The 16163-nt window shown below is 51.0% G+C and overlaps 1 protein-coding gene across 2 annotated transcripts; it reads right to left on the reverse strand.

The window, feature by feature from the left end:
* Positions 1 to 2820: 2820 nt before the first annotated feature.
* On the reverse strand, positions 2821 to 11477 carry LPAR2 (lysophosphatidic acid receptor 2). 2 transcript variants are annotated; one of them, XM_065729115.1, is made up of 4 exons: positions 11331 to 11477; positions 10626 to 11197; positions 3958 to 4700; positions 2821 to 3190 (listed from the first exon to the last, which is right to left on the reverse strand). In XM_065729115.1, the coding sequence occupies exons 3-4, from the start codon at positions 4688 to 4690 to the stop codon at positions 2889 to 2891; spliced, it is 1035 nt and encodes a 344-aa protein (XP_065585187.1). In that variant the 5' UTR covers positions 4691 to 4700; positions 10626 to 11197; positions 11331 to 11477; the 3' UTR covers positions 2821 to 2888. The 2 variants fall into 2 exon arrangements, with proteins under 2 accessions (XP_065585187.1, XP_065585188.1); XM_065729116.1 differs by lacking the exons at positions 10626 to 11197; positions 11331 to 11477 and having other exon boundaries at positions 3958 to 4796.
* Between the last annotated feature and the right edge of the window lie 4686 nt (positions 11478 to 16163).

Below are 16163 nucleotides of genomic sequence, written 5' to 3' on the forward strand. Positions count from 1 at the left end.
GGACATATCTGCATTTATGAATGGGCACTGAAGTGGTGAATGGCATTTGGTACTGAGCAGAACTCACTCCACGTTTATGAATGGGCATCGGATTTGTGAATGGCATTTGGTATTGAGGAGCAGAACTCACTCCACATTTATGAATGGGCACTAAAGTGGTGAATGGTATTTGGTACTGAGCAGAACTCACTCCACATTTATGAATGGGCACCAGATTTGTGAATGGCATTTGGTATTGAGGAGCAGAACTCACTCCACATTTATGAATGGGCACCGGATTTGTGAATGGCATTTGGTATTGAGGAGCAGAACTCACTCCACATTTATGAATGGGCACCAGATTTGTGAATGGCATTTGGTATTGAGCAGAACTCACTCCACATTTATGAATGGGCACCAGATTTGTGAATGGCATTTGGTATTGAGGAGCAGAACTCACTCCACATTTATGAATGGGCATCGGATTTGTGAATGGCATTTGGTACTGAGCAGAACTCACTCCACATTTATGAATGGGCACTAAAGTGGTGAATGGCATTTGGTACTGAGCAGAACTCACTCCACATTTATGAATGGGCACCGGATTTGTGAATGGCATTTGGTACTGAGCAGAACTCACTCCACATTTATGAATGGGCACCGGATTTGTGAATGGCATTTGGTATTGAGGAGCAGAACTCACTCCACATTTATGAATGGGCACTGAAGTTGTGAATGGCATTTGGTATTGAGCAGAACTCACTCCACATTTATGAACGGGCACCAGATTTGTGAATGGCATTTGGTACTGAGCAGAACTCACTCCACATTTATGAATGGGCACCAGATTTGTGAATGGCATTTGGTATTGAGCAGAACTCACTCCACATTTATGAATGGGCACTAAAGTGGTGAATGGCATTTGGTACTGAGCAGAACTCACTCCACGTTTATGAATGGGCATCGGATTTGTGAATGGCATTTGGTATTGAGGAGCAGAACTCACTCCACATTTATGAATGGGCATCGGATTTGTGAATGGCATTTGGTATTGAGGAGCAGAACTCACTCCACATTTATGAATGGGCACTAAAGTGGTGAATGGCATTTGGTACTGAGCAGAACTCACTCCACATTTATGAATGGGCATCGGATTTGTGAATGGCATTTGGTATTGAGGAGCAGAACTCACTCCACATTTATGAATGGGCATCGGATTTGTGAATGGCATTTGGTATTGAGGAGCAGAACTCACTCCACATTTATGAACGGGCACCAGATTTGTGAATGGCATTTGGTACTGAGCAGAACTCACTCCACGTTTATGAATGGGCACCGGATTTGTGAATGGCATTTGGTATTGAGGAGCAGAACTCACTCCACATTTATGAATGGGCACCGGATTTGTGAATGGCATTTGGTATTGAGGAGCAGAACTCACTCCACATTTATGAATGGGCACTGAAGTTGTGAATGGCATTTGGTACTGAGCAGAACTCACTCCACATTTATGAATGGGCACCGGATTTGTGAATGGCATTTGGTATTGAGGAGCAGAACTCACTCCACATTTATGAATGGGCACTAAAGTGGTGAATGGTATTTGGTACTGAGCAGAACTCACTCCACGTTTATGAATGGGCATCGGATTTGTGAATGGCATTTGGTATTGAGGAGCAGAACTCACTCCACGTTTATGAACGGGCATCGGATTTGTGAATGGCATTTGGTACTGAGCAGAACTCACTCCACATTTATGAATGGGCACCAGATTTGTGAATGGCATTTGGTACTGAGCAGAACTCACTCCACATTTATGAATGGGCACCGGATTTGTGAATGGCATTTGGTATTGAGGAGCAGAACTCACTCCACATTTATGAATGGGCACCAGATTTGTGAATGGCATTTGGTATTGAGGAGCAGAACTCACTCCACGTTTATGAATGGGCACCGGATTTGTGAATGGCATTTGGTATTGAGGAGCAGAACTCACTCCACATTTATGAATGGGCACTGAAGTTGTGAATGGCATTTGGTACTGAGCAGAACTCACTCCACATTTATGAATGGGCACCGGATTTGTGAATGGCATTTGGTATTGAGGAGCAGAACTCACTCCACATTTATGAACGGGCATCGGATTTGTGAATGGCATTTGGTATTGAGGAGCAGAACTCACTCCACATTTATGAACGGGCACCAGATTTGTGAATGGCATTTGGTACTGAGCAGAACTCACTCCACGTTTATGAATGGGCACCGGATTTGTGAATGGCATTTGGTATTGAGGAGCAGAACTCACTCCACATTTATGAATGGGCACCGGATTTGTGAATGGCATTTGGTATTGAGGAGCAGAACTCACTCCACATTTATGAATGGGCACTGAAGTGGTGAATGGCACTTGGCATCGAGGAGCAGAACTCACTCCTCTCCATTTGAGGAACAAAATACTCCAAAAACCGCACAGTGCTCTGAAATTTCGGAGCAGACATTTTAGAGTGGGGGAATCCGCTGCTCCGGAAGGAATTCCGGCACATTCCTCTCCACGGAGACCTTGAGAAGAATCTATTTTTCTCCCGGAGAGGGTGGAAGACGACTTGGATCACTTTGGGAAACACTCTGTGATGGATCGATGTGAAGAGCTGAGGAAGAGCTGTTCCCGGTACCGCAGTACCGCCCAAAAAACGACCGCGTGCGATTCCCATCGCGTGCAACGCACCCGAAGAAATCAACGTGGCTTTAGAAACCGCCTTTAATCAAGCACGCTAATTAACACACCCCTTGCTGGTCCCTTATAAAAGCGTCCTGTCCTTTATCGGCGATGGGGACCCCCACAGAGGGTGGGGGTCCTCACCCCGGAGCGCGACGTCTCCCGCTCCCGTGCTCGGAAAATGAGCGACGCCTCAGATGGAGGAATCCACCGTGAAGTGCCCGTTGGGAGACAGCGTCCCTCGGTCTGCAGCGTTCAGCTTCACCGCCGTGGGGGTGTATTTGGGGTCCCGATAACAGACGGAGCAGAGGATCCTCCGGAACGTGCTCCGCATCTCGTTGTCCCGATACGAGTAGACGATGGCGTTGATCAACGAGTTGATCTCGGCCAACAGGAGGACGTATTTCTCCACGGCCAAAACGTTGCAGCTCTTGCAACCCAGACCGTCCAACAGCAGCACCACTTGCCCCGGGGTCCAGCAGATCACGAAGGCGCCTGCAGAGAGGCAGCCCCCCCACCCCCACACCGTTAGAGGGGTTCCTCCCTCACCCCTGCACTCTTTTGGGGGGGATGTTGGATGGGATCGAAGTGTTTTAGGTTTGGGGAAGGAGAGTTGAAGTGTCAGGCGCTCCCCATGGGGGAGATGGTGGGGTTGTTGTGTTTTAGGGCTGGGGGGTGGGGGGGAAAGTGGAATAGGGAAAGTATGGCTCCATGCCCTGCTCTCCGTAGGGATGCTTGGTGGAGTTGTGGTGTTTTGGGGTGGGGGGGAAAGAGTGAAGCAAAGAAATCTGGGCTTACCCAGCTACTCCCAGTAGGGATTTTCAGTTGGGATCGCTGTGTTTTAGGGTGGGGGGAAAAAGAGATTAAAAGGGGGAAAAAAATACCATTTCCTTCTACGTTTTTTCCTCTGTGTTGGGCAAATTGAATAGCAAATAGGAAACGCAGAGGCATTGGAGGTCCCCTCCCACCTCTCCCCCATCGCAATCACTGGAAACAATTTCCAGGGGCAAATCAGGAGGCACTGCCACATTCTGGTACGGTGTATCCTTCAAACCCCTCCTTCCCCATAGATCTGTGGGTTCGCTCCTCATCAGATCCTCTCCCCCCCATCCTTCCATTAAGGAACAGCACTGCAACCCCACAACTCCAGAGGGAACACTGCAGTGACCCCACACCCCTTGGGGAAAGGAAAGGAGGGAGCACCGGAGCCACCCCACAACCCCCACACCCCTCCCATCCCTGCGCCGTGCCCCCCAACTCACCGAGGATGATGGTGACCGTCTTGACGAGGCCGACCACGGTCTCCCTGTAGCGCGGGTGGAAGGAGGTGTGCGCCGACATCCGCCCCATCTTCCTCTTGACGTAGATGAAGATGTGAGCGTAGACCACCGCCATGAGGAGGAAGACGAGCAGGTTGGAGATGGCCCAGAAAGTCAGGTAGCTGCGGCTGTAGAGCGGCGCCATGCTGGAGCACTCCTCCAGGGCGCAGAGGCAGTGCCAACCGTAGGACGGGATCAGCCCCAGCAGCAGAGCCGTGGCCCAGATGCAGAAAATCAAGATCATGACGCGTTGGTTGGACATCTTGCTGTGCAGCTGCATGGTCAGCACCGTCTGGTGCCTCTCCACCGCGATGGCCAAGAGGTTGACCACCGAAGCGGTCAGACTGGTGTCCAGGAGGCTCTGCCGGATGAACCAGGTCTTCAGCGACAGCTCGGCCGTCCTCGGCCCCGTGTGGAACATGAGGAACATGTAAGCGATGCCGGCGAAGAGGTCGGCGGCCGCCAGGTTGCCCAGGAGGTAGTAGATAGGGTAATGGAAACGGCGGTTGATGATGATGGCGGCGATGACCAGGAGGTTGGTGAGGAGGACGATGACGCTGACGGTCAGGCCCAGGGCCACCACCAGGACGTCCTTGGTCCTCCAGTAGGAGGTGAGCTCCTTCCGGCTGTTGTTGTAGAAGAAACCCACTGACTCGTTGTAGAAACACTGCTTCATGGCCGCAGCCCTGGAAGGACGGGGGAGAGGGCAGTGAGAGGTGGTGTGGGTGTGGGTTGGGGGATGTGGAGAAGTGGGGGAGAGGTAATGAGTGGGGGTGGGATCCTGGAAGGTCACGGAAATGTAAAAAAAATTGGGTTGGTGGTGTCCTGGCAGACTGTAGAACTGTGGAATGGGTAGGAAGGGTCCTTAAAGGTTGTAGAAGCATAGTACGGGTTGGGTTGGAAGGGTCCTAAAAACACAGAATGGTTGGGTTGGAGGGGTCCTGAAAGGTCGTAGAAGCAAGGAATGGTTGGGTTGGAGGGGTCCTGAAAGGTCAAAGAACCACAGAATGGGTTGGAAGGGTCCTTAAAGATCATAGAACCACAGAAAGTCGGGTTGGAAGGGTTCTTAAAGATCATAGAACCACAGAAAGTTGGGTTGGAGGGGTCCTTAAATGTTGTAGAAGCATAGTATGGGTTGGGTTGGAAGGGTCCTGAAAGGTCAAAGAGCCACAGAATGGGTTGGAAGGGTCCTTAAAGATCATAGAACCACAGAAAGTTGGGTTAGAAAGGTCCTAGAAACACTAAATGGTTGGGTTGGAGGGGTCCTGAAAGGTCAAAGAACCACAGAATAGGTTGAAAGGGTCCTTAAAGATCATAGAACCACAGAAAATTGGGTTGGAAGGGTCCTTGAAGGTCAGAGATCCACAGAATGAGTGAGAAACGTCCTTAAAGGTCACAAAACCATGGGATCACAGCACGATTGAGTTGGAAGGACCCCAACCCACCCCCCAGCCCCATCCCTGCTGTGGACTGAGTGCCCCCCACCATCTCAGGCTGCCCTGGACCCCATCCATGGCCTCAGGAACCCCCAAGGACAGAGAACCCACCGCTCTACACAGCAGAGTACACCGGCACCTCCGAGTACAGAATTTCCTCCTCATCAGCACAGCACCTTTGTCACAGACAGAGATGGGGAGGGGGAGGGAATGGGGGGGAGGGGGGAAAACGCACCCCAGAAAGAACCCCCCAGGGAGGAAAGCACATTCTTCAACAGCACGGCGTGTCTCCTACGGCCAAATCTCTGGAGCCGCATTTCAAGGTCGCGGAGGAACCTTGAACACTCCGGGAGACGTCGGGCAGATCTGATCCGGGACTCTCCCCCCTTCCCATCGCGCGAGAACAGCAGCAGACACAACTACTTCTGTCGTCCCAGTGCTCCCAGTACAGAACTGGGGAAAAAAAAATGGTCCCAATGGAGGACCGAGGGGGCACTGATGTGTGGTGCTGGGCAGCGCTCCGTGGAGAGGTCGTGGGATGGAAGGATTAACCCATGGAGTCACAGAACCTTCACAGAACCATAGGACTGCATCGTCATTTCCAGTGCCCCACAACTCCAAGGGTGAGCCCATGAGCTCTCCATGCGTCCCTTCCAGTTCAAAACTCATTCCTCTTGGGTGGAAACTTCTGGAGGGAGACGTGGGAGTCTCACGGCTCGGAGGATATCCCGGGTCTGAGCAGAACTGTGAGGATGACAGAGCCCAACTTGTGGGAAGGACTTTGATTGTCCTGGGAAGAAGGCTTCCCACTTTTCTTTGGGGCACTGGGCACCACCGGGAGTAAAACTGGGTGTTTTTCAGGAGCATTGACCTGCAAGGACCCTTCTACTCCAAGCACTCCCTGGTTGACCTGTAAGGACCCTTCCAACACAACTACTCCCTGGTTGACCTGTAAGGATCCTTCCACCCCACCCTAACCATTCCCTGCTTGACCTGTAAGGACCCTTCTACTCCAAGCACTCCCTGTTTGACCTGTAAGGACCCTTCCAACACAACTACTCCCTGGTTGACCTGTAAGGACCCTTATACTCCAAGCACTCCCTGTTTGACCTGTAAGGATCCTTCCACCCCACCCCACCTATTCCTTTGTTGACCTGTAAAGACCCTTCCAACACAACTATTCCCTGTTTGACCTGTAAGGATCCTTCCACCCCACCCCACCCTATTCCTTTGTTGACCTGTAAGGACCCTTCCAACACAACTATTCCCTGTTTGACCTGTAAGGATCCTTCCACCCCACCCTAACCATTCCCTGCTTGACCTGTAAGGACCCTTCTACTCCAAGCACTCTGTAAGAACCCCTCCAACTCCACCATTCCCTATAAACCTGTAAGGACCCTCTGACCCCAACCCCTCCCAGGTTGACCCGTCAGGACCCTCCCACCCCACAGAACATTTTAATCCCCCCAAACGCAGCACGGACTCCCACAGCCCCAATGCCACCGTCCTCCTCTCCCCTGGCAGCGCACTCTGCATTCCCGGGCTCTGCAGCTCTCGTCCCAAGCTCGTTAGCAGCGGGGAGGTGAGGTCATTAATCAGGCTCGTTATCGTCCGCCGCCCAACGCGGACTTGCGCAAACAACGCGGTCAGGTCTGAACTTTTGATCTCCTCTAGGAAAAGGGGACAGAGAGCTTCGTATATACGGGGAAAATGGGACAGAGAGGTACTGGGAAGAGGTCGTTGGGATGTTTGGTCCAACAGAAAAAAAAGAAAAAGGGTTCAAAATAAACCCAAAATATCCCAAATGTGTTTTGTGCAGAATACCCCCAGCAGGAATTTGGGCTCGAGAAGCAAAAATGAAAGGAGGGAGGAAGAAGGGAGGAAGGGAGGAAGGCTCCGGGGTCGGGATGAGCGCTGTGAAACGCATCGGGGGGAGCGGTCGGGGAGAGGTGGAATTCGGGGAGGGGTCGTTCTGATATCAAAACAGCTTCAAACTCTCAGCCCCCACCAAGAGCAGAACCCCGAAGAGGACTGCACACCGCGGCTGAAGTCGCATCGGGCACTTCACACATGGACGCCCAGGGAGGAGGGGATCGCTGCGGTACCGGGGCTCGGAGCATCCCATAATGATCCACCCATGCAGACATGAAGCAAAGCTGCAAGGGCCATCGAACCCCATTGATATATTTTTTTTGCCATTGAACCCCACTCACTTTTTCCCATTGAATCTCATTCACTTTTTTTTCCCCATTGAACCCCACTCATTTTTTTTTCCATTGAACCCCATTCACTTTATTTTCCCCATTGAACCCCATACACTTTTTTGCCCCACTGAACCCCACTGACATTTTTTCCCCACTGAACCCCACTGACATTTTTTCCCCGTTGAACCCCATTCACTTTATTTTCCCCACTGAACCCCACTGACATTTTTCCCCCACTGAACCCCATTCACTTTATTTTCCCCACTGAACCCCACTGACAATTTTTCCCCATTGAACCCCACTGACATTTTATCCCATTGAACCCCATTCACTTTTTTCCCATTGAATCCCATTGATATTTTTCCCCATTGAACCCCATTCACTTTTTTTCCCCATTGAACCCCATACACTTTTTTGCCCCACTGAACCCCACTGACAATTTTTCCCCATTGAACCCCACTGACATTTTATCCCATTGAACCCCATTCACTTTTTTTTCCCCATTGAACCCCACTGACATTTTTCCCCATTGAACCCCATTCACTTTTTTTCCCCATTGAACCCCATTCACTTTTTTTCCCCATTGAACCCCACTGACATTTTATCCCATTGAACCCCATTCACTTTTTTCCCATTGAATCCCATTGATATTTTTCCCCATTGAACCCCATTGATATTTTTCCCCATTGAACCCCATTCACTTTTTTTCCCCATTGAACCCCATTCACTTTTTTTCCCCATTGAACCCCATTCACTTTTTTGCCCCACTGAACCCCACTGACAATTTTTCCCCATTGAACCCCACTGACATTTTATCCCATTGAACCCCATTCACTTTTTTCCCATTGAATCCCATTGATATTTTTCCCCATTGAACCCCATTGATATTTTTCCCCATTGAACCCCATTCACTTTTTTTCCCCATTGAACCCCATTCACTTTTTTTCCCCATTGAACCCCATTCACTTTTTTGCCCCACTGAACCCCACTGACAATTTTTCCCCATTGAACCCCACTGACATTTTTTCCCATTGAACCCCATACACTTTTTTCCCATTGAATCCCATTGATATTTTTCCCCATTGAATCCCATTGATATTTTTCCCCATTGAACCCCATTCACTTTTTTTCCCCATTGAACCCCACTGACATTTTTTCCCCACTGAACCCCACTGACATTTTTTCCCCGTTGAACCCCATTCACTTTATTTTCCCCACTGAACCCCACTGACATTTTTTCCCCACTGAACCCCACTGACATTTTTTCCCCGTTGAACCCCATTCACTTTATTTTCCCCACTGAACCCCACTGACATTTTTCCCCCACTGAACCCCATTCACTTTATTTTCCCCACTGAACCCCACTGACAATTTTTCCCCATTGAACCCCACTGACATTTTATCCCATTGAACCCCATTCACTTTTTTCCCATTGAATCCCATTGATATTTTTCCCCATTGAACCCCATTCACTTTTTTTCCCCATTGAACCTCATTGATATTTTTCCCCATTGAACCCCACTGACAATTTTTCCCATTGAACCCCACTGACATTTTATCCCATTGAACCCCATTCACTTTTTTCCCATTGAACCCCATTGATATTTTTCCCCATTGAACCCCATTCACTTTTTTTCCCCATTGAGCCCCATTCACTTTTTTTCCCCATTGAACCCCACTGACATTTTTTCCCCATTGAACCCCACTGACATTTTTTTTCCCATTGAACCCCATTCACTTTTTTTTCCCCACTGAACCCCACTGACAATTTTTCCCCCACTGAACCCCACTGACATTTTTTCCCCATCGAACCCCATTCACTTTTTTCCCCATTGAACCCCACTGACATTTCTTCCCATTGAACCCCATCAATATTTTATTTTTTTGCCATCTAAAGTGCTCCCCCCCCGGATTATGGGGGTCCATCTGATGCAGTGGGGATCACTATGTCACAACAACAGTTCCCCCCACGCTTTCATTCAAGAAACCTTAACATCTCCGAGGGGGAAATTGCCGTGGGATATCCCACCGGGATCACTGAGTCTGACTCCTCCTCGAGAGCCAACGCCGAATTTAATCACTGTGACACCGAGCCGGGGGTGGGGGGATGGGGATACGCCCCCAATAAACAGCAGCAGCAGCTGCTGCGCCTCTTGATTACTGCCCTGCAGTTAATTAGCCAGGCGACCTTGGCGCTCGGTGGCAGCGGATAATGCCACGAACCAAAATGCAGTTTGGGGGGGGGGGGAGGGGGAAGATCCCAAGCGAAATCTGGTGCTGTGATGCACAAAGGATCTGGAGAAACCCCCCACACCCCCTCCCCACGGCCCTCCAAACTCCGCAATAGGATCTTATGGGACTTTCTCCCCCCCTCCCCCCCTTTCCCAGCCCCCCCCTCCCAAACCAGAGAAGTGTTGAATCGTTCAAACAAGAAACGAACGCGCTCCTCCAACTCCGATCTCTCTCTCCCACCTCAACAATAAGAAAGCACTGCAGAGAGGCCGTGAAAACGCATTTTTCCCCCTTCCAACCCTCCCCCCTCTCCTCTTCCCCCCCTCCCCCATCTTTCCCCCCCCCCCCCCATCGCTCGTGGGACCGCTGCCCTCCATTCACGCTGAGCTCAAGAGGTTCAGCGCTGGAAATCACAGCGTGAGGGGCCCTCCTTCCATCTCCACGTTCCTCCCGTGAACGTGAGCAACGCTGCTCAGCTCCCGGAGGTGTGGGAGTGGGGATGGACACCCGACTGCTCAGAACTGCAATCAGTGCTAATTAAAATCGCCTTTTATAGATCCATTGTCCCGAGCCAGCTCGCCGTCCCACTTGTTTTACGCCGCCGTGCGCAAAAGGGATGGGGCCAAAGGTTGAACGCGCTGCTCCCTTTTTTGTTTGCTCGCTGGTTTGTTCATTGTTTCAGGCAAAAGCGGGGCAAAGTTTTTGCTCTGTTAAAAAAAAAAAATAAAGGAATTCTTACCTGGAAACGCATCCGCTGCATCCAGACCGGACTTCTAGCGTCGCTGTCCCCACCGCAGGGAAGCGGGAGAGCTGCTCCGCACGGAGATCCCCATCTCAGGAGGGAGAGAGGGGGGCAAAGGGCCTTCCCAAAGCAAAAAGCCGAGTGGAAAAGTTTCAGAGCGGCGTTACAGCTCCGAAAGGCGAATTTGAGAGAGCTCCGATGAGCCCTTCCCTCCTTGGACCCTCCCCTTAGGCGGATCCTTCAGGATCCTGGATCCACCCCGTAGCTGCAATCCGAGTCCTCTCCTCCTTGAAGAAAACTGGAGTCGTATTCTGAAGGTCTCCGGCGCAGGCTGGAAGGAGTCGGTTCTGATCCGTTGGCATCGGGCTGCCGGGGCGGCTCCACCAGTATGGCACAGAAACTGGTCCCACTGGACCCGCCTCGGGCTGGCTGCTCACCTGCGTGAGCACGGGGATCTTCTTCAGCCTTCATCACGGAGCACTTCGAGTCCAAGGGGAGGGAGATGGGGCCCAAGGGCCGAGGAATCATCGACAGAGCCGCCAGGAGGTGGGAGCAGGTCGGGAGGAGCACTGGAGGACGAGGAGAGGTTGGAATATCAGAGGGTCAACCACGGAGTCCTACATCCGAGCATCACGCCGAGCTCCTTAAGGTCTCCCTCCATTCTGCAGCCTCCAAAGGTGAAAATTATGCCGTAAAACTCACGTGAGCCGCTAAGAAATAAATAAAAACAAACTGGGAAGAGCCGAGCATCGCCACCTGCTTGTAAATCTGCGGTCTTCTGAGCGAGAGCGTGACCCACAGGGAGGTACCACCGCCCTCCACGTGGTTCCTCTGCACACTCTGAACAGCAAAACGTCGCAGGGACAGAGCTCTCTCTTGGGGAAGTTAAAGTTTAATCGAGGCACCTCCTCGCAGCAGAGAGCAACCCAGGCGCGTCGAGAAGTCAGAACCTAAAGCAGTGCCAGAAATACAGGAGCCAAACTCTTCGGTCTCAGACCTCCAGTATCGTTGTTACGAGGAGAAATCTGAGCAGACAGAGTGACGGGGGCTGATCCTTCCTCTCCCCACAATGCATTTCTGATCTGTTTGGCTCCAGGATCCTTTCACTTCCCCATCCTCATCTCCCTAACTCCCACCTCTCTTTGGTGTTCTGCCATCCCTGTGCTGAAAGCAGTGGGTTTAAGGCTCTGCACTGATGCTGGCACAGAAACAGGCTGTCAAAATGTCAGCGAAGAACCCAGCAGAACTGGTTCCCATCAGCCAACACCCAGAGTGATCAGGAGAGCAGAACCCAGTGGGACCAGAACCAAATCCAGGATGTCAAAGAAGAACCCAGCAGAACTGGTTCCTATGAGCCAATATCCAGAACAGACAGGAGAGCAGAACCCAGTGGGACCAGAACCAAATCCAGAATGTCAACGATATTCCCATCTGCCGACACCCAGAGTGATCAGGAGAGCAGAACCCAACGGGACCAGAACCAAATCCAGAATGTCAACGAAGAACCCAGCAGAACTGGTTCCTATGAGCCAATATCCAGAACAGACAGGAGAGCAGAACCCAGTGGGACCAGAACCAAATCCAGAACGTCAACGATATTCCCATCTGCCGACACCCAGAGTGATCAGGAGAGCAGAACCCAGTGGGACCAGAACCAAATCCAGGATGTCAACGAAGAACCCAGCAGAACTGGTTCCTATGAGCCAATATCCAGAACAGACAGGAGAGCAGAACCCAGTGGGACCAGAACCAAATCCAGAACGTCAACGAAGAACTCAATTGAACTGGTTTCTATGAGCCAATATCCAGAACAGACAGGAGAGCAGAACCCAGTGGGACCAGAACCAAATCCAGAACGTCAACGATATTCCCATCTGCCAACACCCAGAGTGATCAGGAGAGCAGAACCCAGCAGGACCAGAACCAAATCCAGAACGTCAACGAAGAACCCAACTGAACTGGTTCCTATGAGCCAATATCCAGAACAGACAGGAGAGCAGAACCCAACAGGACCAGAACCAAATCCAGAACATCGACGAAGAACTCAACTGAACTGGTTCCTATGAGCCAATACCCAGAACAATCAGGAGAGCAGAACCCAGCAGGACCAGAACCAAATCCAGAACGTCAATGAAGAACTCAACTGAACTGGTTCCTATGAGCCAATACCCAGAACAATCAGGAGAGCAGAACCCAGCAGGACCAGAACCAAATCCAGAACGTCGACGAAGAACTCAACTGAACTGGTTCCTATGAGCCAATACCCAGAACAGACAGGAGAGCAGAACCCATCGGAACCAGTTCCAAACCCAAACTCCAGCCCCCCTACCACAATGGCTCAGCACTGCAGAGGGGCAATGGTTCTTGGGCCTCTATGTGCACACAGAGCCCAAATTCAGGACGAAGGGGGAGGAGAAACCAGGTCGGATCAGGTCAGGGCTTGTGCAAACCTGTCCTGGGGTGGGTCCATGCTTTCAGACAGAGGGAAGAGAATATTTCTGAGATGAACAACAGCAGGTTGGTTGTTTGTTTTTTTTTTTTCCCTTTGTGCTGTTGCAAAAAGAAGGGAAGAGGGGGGGGAATACCCAGCAGGAAAAAAAAATAAAAGAGAGAGAACGTTTCTTTGCAGATTGGAGGGAGGAGAGCTGAGATGCTGTGGGGTTGGAGGCAAACCAAACGCACGCGTGGCCCTGAGTGACCTCACCCTTTAAGGACGCAGAACTCCACCCCCCAAAAATGTCAACAACACAGAAAATAAGAATCGCTGCACCCAAAAACCCGACGTCATTCTCTCTCCGGGACGGAGCTCGGGTGCCTGAGCTCATTTGCAGCTCCGGGGCGATGCTCGAGATGCATTTCTCTCCCCACTGCTGTGAGTCTTCTTTTTTTTTCCCCCTCTCAGATCATTTCTCGGCTCATTTTGCAGCATCCACTCCCCCCTTCACCCCCTCCTCCAGCCCAGAAACCCGATCTGAGCACATCCTGGTGCCCAGCGGAGAGAAACTCGCAGGGAAACGGCTTCCAAAGTCAACAGACCTCTCCCTCCCCTTTATTGCACCTCTGTTTTCTCAAGGCAGCGTTAATTGCTCTCATAGATTTCGTGTTTTCGACTCGAGACTCAGAGCCAAATGTTTCTCGTTAAGCCCCACGGCCGCGACCGCTGGCGATGATCGGAAGGTTTTCACCTCTTCCCCCCTCTCCTCTTTGCTGCGACCCTCTCCTGGAATCCCTGGAATGTTAAAAAACACTACAAGGAGCATCCTCCTCCCCTCCCCCCCCCCCATTTATAACCCCCCTACTCCAGCAGAGAGCCAATTCCTCCCATTCCATGTTCCAACTGGGCCCTGAGGATCCCAGTAACTCTTCCCAGTTCCCAACTGGTGCAGGGATTCCCAGAAGCAATTCCTCCCATTCATTCTTCCCAGTTCCCAACTGGTGCAGAGATTCCAGGGATTGCCAGTGACTCTTCCCAGCTCCCAACTGGTGCAGAGATTCCCAGTAACTCTTCCCGGTTCCAACTGGTGCAGGGATTCCCAGTACCAATTCCTCCCATGCATTCTCCCTTGAGTGTGAGTTGAGGATGGAAGTGGGATGGGGATGGGATGAGATATGGGTGTGATGGGATTGAGTTGGGGGTGGGGGTGAGGGTGTGATGGGGGTGGGGACGGAGATAGAGAAGGGATTGGGATATGGATGGGGACAGGGATGGGGATGAGATGGGCTTGGGATGGGAGTGGAGGTGGGAAAGCTATAGGGATGGTGACAGGGGTTGAGATGAGCTTGAATTGGGGACCAAGGTGGGGTGAGGATGAGAGTGGGATGGGTTTGGGATGAGGATAAGGATGGGGATGGGAGTGGGCTTGAGATGGGGATGAGCTTAACGTGGGGTTGGGGATGGGATGGTCACACCGAGCTCCAAATTCACACCGTCTCCTCAGGGAAAGGCCAAAGCCTGAAACCAGAAATTGGTTTTACTGATTAAAAAAGAAAGAAAGGAAGAAAGAAAATCTTGAGAAGATTTCTGTGGTTCCCCATTCTCAGTTGTATGAGAAATGCTGCTGCGTAGGTCTGAGCTATAGGGCTGGACAGGCTTCTCTGTGGGGTGTTACAGTGCATTTGGATGTGGCCACGAGATGGTTATGGTGGTCCGCAGCACGGACCCGGAGCTGGTGCCTGACCCTCCCCACACATCTGTGGGGCTGAGGTCGTTCCTTTGAAGCTCAGCTCCAGCCCCGAGGGGGTGGGAGAAGGAGAGGGAATGATGGCTCCCCTCCCTGCGAAGCTGCTTGGAAATTCAGCGCTTCTCCTGCCAACCCAAACCACGTCCACTGCGGCTAGAGGACAGCAAATCCCCATCCAAATTCTCCCCACACAGCAACGGGTCCTGGCAGCCGTGTAGCTCTGCCTGGCAGAGTTGCTTTGGCGACTCAACCCTTGACCGATCGCTGGCGACGAGGAGTTGCAGGGGGAAGGAAAGCGTGTTTTCTCTAACAGCGCTTTTGTATGCGTTGGAAGGAAAAGCAAAGTGCTCTACGCCCCCAACCACTTCTCCTCTGGAGGACGAACCTCCGTTTCATCTCTATCAGCCAGAGGAAAATGGAGATTTCACAGGAGAACCATTTGGGTTCGACTGGTTCCTCACTTGGGAAAACAACACCTTTGTTTTGTGAGGAGCTGAGCACACCCGGCGCTTCTAATAATAGCACCCCGAGTGTTTGCTTAAGTCATTGAACAAATGAAGGGGAAAGTTATAATAAAACACCTGGTGATTTATTACAGAAGCTCAATGGTCAATGATATCTTAGTATTCGAAGCAATATATTCACAAATGTACATTGCTCCTGAGACTCAAACTCCGATAACCCGAACTGTACAAATAGGACCAAGAGATCATCAGCGTTTCTCTTTGCAGTTGTGTTAAGGAAGAGGACTGAAATGGTGTCTGTTAATGAGATGAGAGAGGAATTGTGTTGTTGAACCTCTTCAGCTGGTTGGGAGCATGGAGGGTTTTCCCTTTGGGTTGAGATCATGGAAGGTTTCCATTTGGGTTGGAAGAGTCAAAGATTTCCCTTTGGGTAGGGAGGGTCAAAGGTTTCCCTTTGGGTTGGGAATGTGGAACGTTTCCCTTTGGGTTGGGAACGTGGAACGTTTCCTTTTGGGTTGGGAGAGTCAAAGGTTTCCCTTTGGGTTGGGAACGTGGAACATTTCCTTTTGGGTTGGCAACATGGAAAGATTTCATTTGTGTTGGGAGAGCAAAAGGTTTTCCCTCTTTGGTTGGGAGAGTCAAAAGTTTCCCTTTGGGTTGGGAACGTTGAATATTTCTCTTTGGGTTGGGAAGGTGGAAGATTTCTCTTTGGGTTGGGAGAATAGAAGGTTTCCCTTTGGGTTGGCAACAGGGAAGGTTTCCCTTTGGGTCAGGAGAGTAGAAGGTTTCCCTTTGGGTTGGGAATATGGAACATTTCCCTTTGGGTTGGGGAGGTGGAAGGTTTCCCTTTGGGTTGGCAATATAAGGGTTTCCCTTTGGAAACACCTCTC

This window comes from Cyrtonyx montezumae, unplaced genomic scaffold (genome assembly GCF_038088225.1).
Source record: "Cyrtonyx montezumae isolate F1298 unplaced genomic scaffold, pur_monq_1.0 scaffold_100, whole genome shotgun sequence".
NCBI classification, from domain to species: Eukaryota; Metazoa; Chordata; class Aves; order Galliformes; family Odontophoridae; genus Cyrtonyx; species Cyrtonyx montezumae.

Excerpts from the sequence above, each read along its gene's own strand:
- LPAR2 (XM_065729115.1), bottom strand. The coding sequence starts at position 4,690 with ATGAAGCAGTGTTTCTACAACGAGTCAGTGGGTTTCTTCTACAACAAC. Across the intron at positions 3,191-3,957 it reads GACGGTCACCATCATCCTCG|GCGCCTTCGTGATCTGCTGG; the intron begins GTGAGTTGGGGG and ends GCCTCTCTGCAG.